This window comes from Orbicella faveolata, unplaced genomic scaffold, assembly GCF_042242905.1.
Source record: "Orbicella faveolata isolate gen_17 unplaced genomic scaffold, um_ofav_v1 contig_34, whole genome shotgun sequence".
NCBI lineage: Eukaryota > Metazoa > Cnidaria > Anthozoa > Scleractinia > Merulinidae > Orbicella > Orbicella faveolata.
The window spans coordinates 15296039-15305735 of record NW_028301563.1 but is presented as its reverse complement, the minus strand read 5'-3'; the positions used below and the strand labels follow the sequence as shown (position 1 = coordinate 15305735).

Genomic DNA, 9697 nt, shown 5'->3' with positions numbered 1-9697 from the left:
AGGGAGACTATGAAAGTGCATTGAACATATATGACACAGAGGTAAACTATTTATCTAATGTGTATGGTGACCATTTTATTTCCTCTTCACTTACTTACAGTGTATTGATTGGAATCTGTCTGCTTACAGGGATATTTTTCTTGACGAAATCATTATGTGTGACCTTTGTATCTTTCTTCTCAGTGCCTTAAGGGTGTTTTTGTTGTGTATCAAAGACAGCCACAATCAACTCCCCTCCCTGCCACTACAACATGTAAACAAGATATATAGCTTTTTAAAGCTCAATACAGCTTGTTTATATGTTGGAGTGGCAGGAGGGGGAGTTGATGGTGGCAGTCTTCAATACGATACGATACAATATGATAACTTTATTTATATACATGGTATTTCCATCAGTCTATTTATGATAATCAACTAGCTATACTTATCTTCCTAACTTAAACTACAATAAAAGAATAGAAATCGTGTAAGGGTAGCCAATTGGGGAAGAAATCAAACAAGTGCTCAATTCTACTATCTAGGTCCTATTTTTGATATCAGTTAAAAAAATAAATAATTATCGCACAACTTAATTTGCCCATCAAAGAAATCATGCACAACCTAACTGAGGGGAGAAAAAAGTTTCATGTGCCAGAAAACTGCTCACCCCCACCCCCTCAAAAAATATTGTCTTGTTTAAGAGCACAACTCAAAAACACTGGTCAACATTCAAACCCAGACTGCTCACTCAGGAATCCAGTGTGCTAAGTCTTATTAGACCTGCAAACATGCTCACAACAAACCATTTCCCTCTCTCCTCAACCAGTTGATTTTATGTGAACACTTGACAGTTTTTTTGTATATATTTTAGTAACCATAGAATGAGGGCTCTTCATATTGACAAGTTTATTTACTAGCATTTTTATACTCTATAAATTTAGGGTAGGGGTTTGCTGCTTGGACGGTGAACCCCTTACCCTATTCCCAAGACCATGATCAGCTTGATTTTGCAACCTTATTCTAGACTAGACACCAAAACTCCCTGTAGTTTTCACTGCGTGATATCTATACCCTATCCCAGACTGAACTGCCTGAAAACCATACCCTTCACAGCAGCACATGCCCGTATAGCTTATAAATGGGATACCCCCGGACCTACCGCCTGTATCCTGACCCTTTCTCAGACCCACATGTAGCTAGATCACTTTCCACACTCTGGTCAAGATCGTGCACAGTACCTGGGGTGAATTGCACCCTGTCATTTAGAAAAAGGCAATTTTTGTTTCGTTTGAAATATTTGTTTCGTTTGTTTTAGTGGCATGCCTGTAAACTAGCTAAGCTTGCATGACCACTATAAGAAAGATTTACATTTTACATTTTTACATTCGAAGAGGAAAAGCCCGATGAGTAAAATAATGTCAATACATTATTAATTCATTCATTCTTATGCCCAACATTTTTAAGAGCAAAACAGGTCAAAGCCACGCCCTTTGTTGCGGCATGTACCCACGTGTTGCATGTATATCTGTGTAGCCTATGCATAGAGGATATTACACGGCCGCGTGAAGATATGAATTATATTTTCAAGCGGAAAATATTGGTTTTTTTATGGGTTTAAAGAGGAGAAAATAAAATTAATATCTTCAAGCCATCGAGTAAATTTTTTATTATGATTAAAGACAAACTGACTGTGTGCACAAACAAAAAGTGATCGATAAAGCAGGAAATGATAAAGAAGTCGTCAATATCCTCACAAGCGACTACATCCGGAACGCGAGTGACGTACATCATAACAATGATTTACGTCACTCGGGTTCCGGAGTAGTCTCGTTTGAATTATTCGAGTGGTGTATTTTCCGTGATAACACTCCTGTTCAGATAATAAAGGGGAATACACACTACTGGACTTCAATTTGACTTTTTGATTGTTACTACACTTAGCTTATGAGAGCTCTTGTAGCAAAATGAAATGTGTACTGACGTAGCATAAGTATTAAAGGTAACTGTAAAAATCTTATCTTGCTAGGAGTTGATGTCGGGGACAGATGGCAGCAGCTTTGTCAGTATTGGGAAAGCCATGCAGACGATCACTTTTTGGTGAGTACGGGGCCTAGAAAAACGCCAGGACAGAAATGTACCAGGCGGTTTTTAAGCCTGGTTCACACTTGTGAGATGAGCAGAAGCGTGTACACATTCAAGCCAAAGCACAAGGATGTTCGCACTAGTTAGCAACATACGCATGTGCGGTGACAGTTACATCGCTGGGGAAACAAAATGGTGATTGGTTCAATTCTTGCGCCTATGCTTGTGCTTATTTCATGCCAGTTCCCACTTGTGAAATAAGCGTAACACTAGTGAAATAAGCAGAAGTTCCGGCAAAAGAAAAAAGTAGAATGTTTCTTTTTCTTGTACTTATGCTTTGGCTTATTTCACCCCGTGCACATCAGCGTTTTGTTGTGCTGATATTTGCGCCAGCGCTTGTGCTTATCTCACAAGTGTGCACCAGACCTTATGGGTTGAGAGATGTTTGCTTAATGGCTACTGCATTGGACCAAGGATAAGGAGCTGGGGGTTTGAACTTTACGCCAAGATCACTGTATGGTTTTTTTTTCTTAAGACACGCTTCTCTGACTCTGTCCGCTCTCTTTACCCAGGAGTAGTATTTTATGGATATTGATAAGGTGTTGAGGACAACTTGAAAAAAATTGTGGTACCTCTAGCGTGTGAGGTATACCATTTAGTGGGACTAACATTTCATCAAGTCTCTACCTGCTGTGGAATCCGGGATTTAATCAGGCTGCATGCATGTAAGCCGGCCGGCTTTGCCATTTGACTTGCTTTTATGAAGGAATTGACACTGGCTTAATTGTTAGGGAATAACCTGAAAAGTTGTTTGAGATAACTGTAGCGTGCGAGACATCCCATTGAGGGGGACTAATATTGCATCTAGTCCCCACCTGATGTGGAACCCGAGATTTAAATAGGTTGGATGAGCCTGCTATCTTTGTTTGTTGGTTTCTTTTTAATTGCTTGTGTGAAGAAAGTGAGGCTAATTTAATTCTAATGACGTTCTCCAGGCATTTAATGACAGTCACATGCTGATGAGCACGCTGGGAGCCCAGAATGAAGATCTGACTATGAAGGTTTTAGATTCATTGAGAAAATTTGTCAGGTATGTCACCGTTAGTAGCAAGTACACATACATGTATTTAACAAGGCACAAAGAAAAAATAATTAATCGGCTTTTCCTTCGGGTAAGCTGTGAAAGTAAAGTCTGCATACGAGCCAAGTGGCCCATCAGGCTGGAGCTTATCCCGGTTTCTGTACCATGAAGCGACTAGGAGTATTTCTACTACCCCCTGGATGGGATGCTAGTCCATCATGGGGTTACCCTCCAGCATTAAATTTGCCGGTACGCATTTATACACCTGGGTGGAGAGAGGCCGACCGTGAGAGTAAAGTGTCTTGCCCAAGATCACAACACAATGTCCCCGGCTAAGGCTTAAGCCCGGAGCGCTCGTTGTGGAACCGAGTACATGATGTACTAGCCCGAAAGACGTTCTCACTAGCTCCACAAATGTTCATCTCTTATCATAAGTAGTTCTATTATTTCACTTCCCTTCAAAATCTTCCCGAGATATTTCACGGTTATTGCGTGGTGTATTTTAGCATTAATAAGACTTTATTGTCACAGTGCCACTGTCAACCCAGGTGTACTGGCGACTGGTGATTGCGCTAACCCTGCAATATAAGCATGTGAGCTGTATAAATTCCTCGAGTCTTTTCCTTGAATGGAAAGCGGACATGAGTGCCGACCTGATAGGCCACTAGGCTCTAACGTAAACGTAACTTTTACGATTGAAATGAAAATGGTTGTGGAAACATGGGCACGTTGTAGTTTTGCGATTATTTTTTTTTTTTGCCTTTATTTATTTATTTATTTATTTATTGCTACAATTACAATTACAACAATTACAATTCTTTTTTTAACAATTAAGTTACAGAAGAATGAATAAAGTTTGGTTTACAGAAATTAACAATAACAATGACACCATATTGAATTAATTAAGAAAATAGATATTGTCAATTCTTATCTACATACTTATTTCACTTAACGATTTTCCTTAATAATAGCGTTGTCCGACTTTAATTATTAGTTAAAATTGTATCCTCGAAAATCTTCCATATTTCTTTCAACAAATTCGTTTTATTCGATACGAAATATATGTGTTCAGTTTCGCGATTGGTTTTGCTCAAGGCGTTCACCTTCAACTTTCTTGCCTTTTTTTCAGAGATGGATCAGGCCCAAATTGTGAGGTATCTCGTGAAGTTGGCTTGGCAGTGTGTGAAGCATTTGTGGAGGCTGACAAAGTACGTGTGCATCTTAGGACCTCCACAGACTAGACACTTTTTCGGCAACTATTTGTTATCGACAACAAAATGTTATCGGCAACTAAAAAACGTAGTGTGTGAGACAACTAAACGCTTTATCTTGAGTTGTCGACAGCAAAGCAGTTTCCCTTTTCAAAAAGGCAAACTGTTCGGCCGTTTTTTCCGTGTGTGGGAATCATTGGTTTAGTTGTTGACAAGTATCGAAACATGACACACATTTGAGCGTGCGTTTTGCGTTTTGAGCATGCGTAGTGAATGTTAGTTTCTAAGGTCTTGCTGACCTGACTTAGACAACGACAACAACCACTCCAATGTGTGGAATGCTCGTGTCGAACACAATTAGTTGTCGATAACATTTAGTTTTTGGATAACAAGTAGTCGTTGACGACTAAATGTCTAATCTGTGGAGGCCCTTAGCGAGAGTAGCTCGTGAAGTTGGCTCAGTTGAAGTCAAACCAAGTGTAACATGGTTTATGGTTATTCATTTGCAGGGAAACTTTGACAAGGCCGTGGAGATTTTAAAACCTTTGCGCTACAGATTGGATCTCCTAGGTGGAAGTCGAGCTCAGGTGAGAAAACTGTGTTGATTGTGTGGGAAATCTAAGTATAATCTGGAAATGTTTTTTTCTTTGGGCGAGAATTTGGTTAAAAACTCTTGATATTTATGTAAGGATACTGAACCGTGCGGGTGGGCGTCGTCCTCGAAAGAACTGCTGTTGTAACTGACGTTTCGACAATCCATGGGCGGATCCACGATTTTTCTTAGGAGGGGGTGCGCCACTAAGGAATGGCGTAAATGACTGGTGAGGTAAACAAATTTAAAGCAAATACGAAGTAGAAGGCGGAATCATCTGGGAGAGGGGGGAGTGGGTGCGCACCTTCTGCAACCTCCCGCTAGATCTGCCCCTACAACCTGAGCGGAAGTCATCTTCAGAGTGAATTGAAAAGTTGTTCCTCAGTCGACGGTGTTGAAAGTCCGGTCCGTTGTCAACGATTGGCTAATTTAGTCGTGATAGTATTAGCCGTAAGATTCGCTTAAAGTTCAACAGTAATTGGTCAGTTTGTTCTTGTAAGTTATGATATGCTGATCTATTTAGCTATTGTAAAATTGTTTTTAGATAACCGTATGTGTGTTTGTACAGTGTAGCTGTAATTGTTATGTTTTTGTAAATAAATTTTAGAGTAGGTAAGAATTTCGATCCATCTAAAGTAAAAATCCGCGTGTAAGAACCTGGTGGTTTAAGACCCTACTGGCGGAAATTTGCAATTTTAATAACCAAAATGTAGGAACCTGTTTGGCCAAGCAAGGTCAAGCAGGTTCTTATATGTGGGTTACAGTTAAATTATGAACTCTTGTTATAGAAACAACACTACATAAACATTCTGTAATCAGTTGTGTTAGGCCTGTCATAATACAGTACTGTTGTGAATAGATACTCTATAATTAAAAAAAAAAAAAAACAATATTTCAGGACCAAACCCAAGTTTATTTATTTGTTTGGTAATTAACAACTATTTCTCCTTCATAGAGATTAAAACACTAATTAAGAACCAACTTAGCCTAATTTGCTAATAACTACCCTAAGATACCGGAGCCTATTTTCCCAGACTTCAAAAAAATATGTGTTAATCGCTGTAGTCGAAGTGCCATTCAATTTTTTAGTTGCGTTCATCGGGTTTGTTGTATCGTGACTACATACATGCAGGTCGTTTGTTAAAGTGCAATTTGCTATGTTGCTTTTCAACTGATAATGAGCAAATATCTTTAGGGGTTGCCGATTACTAATAGCATGGTTGTATCTATTCTAGCGTGATGTTTACGAGCTGTTTTTGATTAATGCTGCTATGCAGTCCCAACGTAAAGAAGATCATCAATATGTCAGGTAAAATTTTATCCACGTGGGTACGTCCCTTCTCTCGTAACTTTACAGTGTCTTTTGTCGTGCTAAGCCTTCATCACGTTACGCGTGTTCCACCATTTAGATACATACAGCAGCCCATTGCACAAGGATGTACAATAGGCCACATTCGAGATATCAATATTCTAACATTGCTCAGAGGCTTTCACGACAAAATTGCTAATTTGTTAAGTTCCTTTTGTCTCTCAATTCCCAAAAGAGACTTGGACACCTAGAAAACACCACCGAATATAGAAGTTTGTCCCGGAGCCATGTTAGAATTTTGATATATCGAACGAGGCCTATTATGTGTGTATGCAGCATTCATGTACAGGAACAACGTCGCCGTTTGCGCGTCTTGAATAGTTAAGCTTAAATTTTTCAAGTTCGTCGTTTGCAATCTGTGTCAATCTTCTCCATTCTTAACCATCCTTGTTCCTTTGTGGTTTAATATTAGCTCTTTGGTGTTTTTCTATCTTAACAAAGCACTATTTTCAGATTTCCTTCCATTTAAAGGTAGTTTTGTAAGTGGTTAAGATAACTCAAAATGCTGCGACTAAGCTCCTTTAAGTTTGCTAGTGGAGTGTACACGTTGGCAGAAGGAGATGGACCTGCAAAGCATTTCAGCGGCATTTTGTGCATTTCCCTCTTTATGTCAACCCTTTAACTCAAGGGGAACTTAGGCCTTCTTTCTTAATTGCCTGCACAATTCTCCGCCCAAACTAACCTAGCACAAACCCGCAGACTGGCCCTGTTTAAAAGGGACACCGTCTTCTAACTAGTGGTTGTTTTCAAATGGTACACCCTGCTTTTATTAACACCTCTTGGTTGATACAACTACCTTATCTGTCGGCAGTTACATGTTTTGATTACTCCGATCCTCTTAGTTCTTGCATTTTAATTGTTAAATTGAGACAAGGGCCATCAAAAAGTGGCCAAAATAGCTGTTTGTAAATAAGAATATGACTACTACTGTTATACAAAAGGCTGCTAATGATCAAGTTAAAGGGGCTCTGCAGTAAAACATTGTCGAAGAAAAGTCAAAAGTAATTTCATTTTGTAGTAGAACGGAGCTTATCAAATAACAGGAAGCGGGGTTTGGCAACGAGGACGAGTATGGAGTTGGTAGTTTTAATTAGTTTAATCTTACCTGTACAACACAGGGTCGTTTATCCAGTTTGATTCTCATTCCTTATGATTCGGCTTGGAGTTCTTTAAACCAAAGAGAGTTCATAAAATTAGTCGACTTCGTGTTCGAACGATTTTTCTTTGCACAGTTACATGTAGGTACACCTGCGTTCTTCTTCGAGGCCTGAGCGACCGTGCGCCTTTTATTCAAAATATTTGCGTTTCAATTTCAGATGCCTCCTTGCTGAGAGAAAAGCCAAAAAAGATAAAGCACCTATGACAGACAGGTTGATGGCCAAAGCTCTTGCACTCCAAGTCGATTAAAATGCATATGGTCCCTCCACACTGCAATTTGAAATTTAACAGTGGCTTCAAAATAGTTTCGAAAGTGTTCCGCAATTGCTTTTACAACGCCCTTTGATTGGCTTAACACAGCTCGCGCCACCTAAGCGTACTCCACCAATGAGATGTGTAACCAAAGTCAATAGACAACTTGGTCACGTGGTTTTTTCCCGCGCTTGGTTACAGTTACATGTTCGACTGTTGTGATTGAGTTTGTGTTGGTGTCGGTTTACGAAGCTTGCTTGAAAGCCTTTTTAAGAGACGAAGTAAAAGTGAATTACTGAGCTTCGAATCTCTGTCATCATCACTCCTTGTTGCGCCATGGGACTCATTTATAAGAACTCAGCATGTGCCATGATGGCTAAGCCAACGAAAACTCTTCAGCTGAATCATCCAATGATCCAGGTTTTAATAATGTCCTTCATAGTTTTTTTAAATTTTTTTTATGACAGTCGTAACTGTTTTTTTTATCTAGCGATAAAATCGCATGATAGATCGAGTAGTATCGATGGAGAGTTGTTTTCATATGATCACAACGATTGCTGAACGTTTTTGTTTGGTGATCGTATAGTAGCGATGACAGCGATCATATGAAAACTATGATTCATTTTTCTCAAGTACCTTCAGCACATATCGATATCGTGATGAACATTTATTCACCGGGATGTTTACGGCGTTAATATAAATTAAGAAACAAACAAATGCAATAAAGAAGATCACTTTCTTAACGTTCTGATTGTTATCACTAGTAAAGTAAGTAAGAAACTTAATTTACGTTTCTCAAACTTATTAATAATTCATCAAGTTAAAACAAAGAAAATCACAACCGTGAAGGAGGTGTGGATACCCGGTCTTAATTAGCATAGATTTTGACGGTTTTATCTCTCCGTTTACGCCTTAGTTTTTGTGTCGACTGAGAAGATATATCAAGCACTAGACACAGTGTTTCATCGGCAATCCAAACACCTCGAATTTCGTCAAAAATACTCTGCTGCGTGTCGCATTTTCAACTCCATTCTCGGTGTTTGGACATCGCGATGAACCACTGTCTCTCGTGTTTGATTTATTACGTCAAATACTTCTAGCGGGGTATGGGCTAACTGGGAACACAGTATTGTCATATGACCCGTACGGCCCCGCGCGCAATTTCCATGGAAAACCGTAAGAAAAATGGTCCCGTATGAGGGCCGTACGCGTGGAAGTGATAGGGCCGGATAAACGCGCAAGGCCCTACTAGCAATGCGTACGGCCCCACTAGAAACGCGCTCGGCAAAATCGATGCAAGTTAATGACAAAAACAATTTTGTTGCTGCAAAACTTTGTTCTCTTCAAAATGAGTGATGAAAGTGAACATTCTGAGAGTGAATTTTACTATCCAGGCGAACTGTCCGATGCAGAACTACTTCAATCGCCAGTTGACTCACTACGAAAGTCAACACTCCTCGCAAATGAAGAAGCTCACAACTTTCTCAGGACCTCTCAGAACCCAACAACAAGCAAACAAGCGGTCAAGAAAACAACTTTTTGGATGAACTGTCCGATAATTAACCTTTGGAATAAGCAAACAGGCTTGAGGCGAAACTTCTTTTAGTGGAAAGCATTAAAGAATTCCTCGTGGGTCAAAAGCAAGAAAACCGGCAACGCGAAGAAAACAAAATACGATATAAATGTTTTCTTCGAGTTTCCTGAGTTTCTGGGAGAAGTTTGTTAAACCAGAGAAATCACAAACATACCTTGTGTACAGAAGGACGGATAAATTGCTCTGCAGTTTCTACATCAGTGTTTTTGAAGAGACAAAACTGAGTACGAACACTAGTTCATTACCGTACAGTTCATCCAGATAATAAAACTCGCTTGTGTTTAATTTAAGAAATGGACAGAGTGGATGAAAAAGTCTGTGCGTGTTTATCTTCGCCGAGAAGAAACTCTTCAACCCAGCGCAAGTTACTTACCAAAAC

General features: G+C 39.5%; 1 protein-coding gene across 2 annotated transcripts; it reads left to right on the top strand.

Moving 5' to 3' along the window:
* Positions 1-8467, top strand: LOC149105000 (tetratricopeptide repeat protein 38-like). Of its 2 annotated transcripts, XM_089298946.1 has the most exons (7): positions 1-41; positions 2006-2076; positions 3057-3151; positions 4272-4350; positions 4863-4940; positions 6181-6254; positions 7631-8467. In XM_089298946.1, exons 3-7 carry the CDS (start codon positions 3075-3077, stop codon positions 7719-7721), a joined length of 399 nt encoding a protein of 132 aa, XP_089155072.1. In that variant the 5' UTR covers positions 1-41; positions 2006-2076; positions 3057-3074; the 3' UTR covers positions 7722-8467. The 2 variants fall into 2 exon arrangements, with proteins under 2 accessions (XP_089155072.1, XP_089155073.1); XM_089298947.1 differs by lacking the exon at positions 1-41 and having other exon boundaries at positions 1991-2076.
* The last annotated feature ends 1230 nt before the right edge of the window (positions 8468-9697 follow it).

Bases quoted from the DNA above. Each gene is read 5' to 3' on its own strand.
- LOC149105000 (XM_089298946.1), top strand. From the start codon at position 3,075: ATGCTGATGAGCACGCTGGGAGCCCAGAATGAAGATCTGACTATGAAG. The intron at 3,152-4,271 runs GTATGTCACCGT...CCTTTTTTTCAG, and splicing joins TCATTGAGAAAATTTGTCAG to AGATGGATCAGGCCCAAATT. The intron at 6,255-7,630 runs GTAAAATTTTAT...TTTCAATTTCAG, and splicing joins GAAGATCATCAATATGTCAG to ATGCCTCCTTGCTGAGAGAA.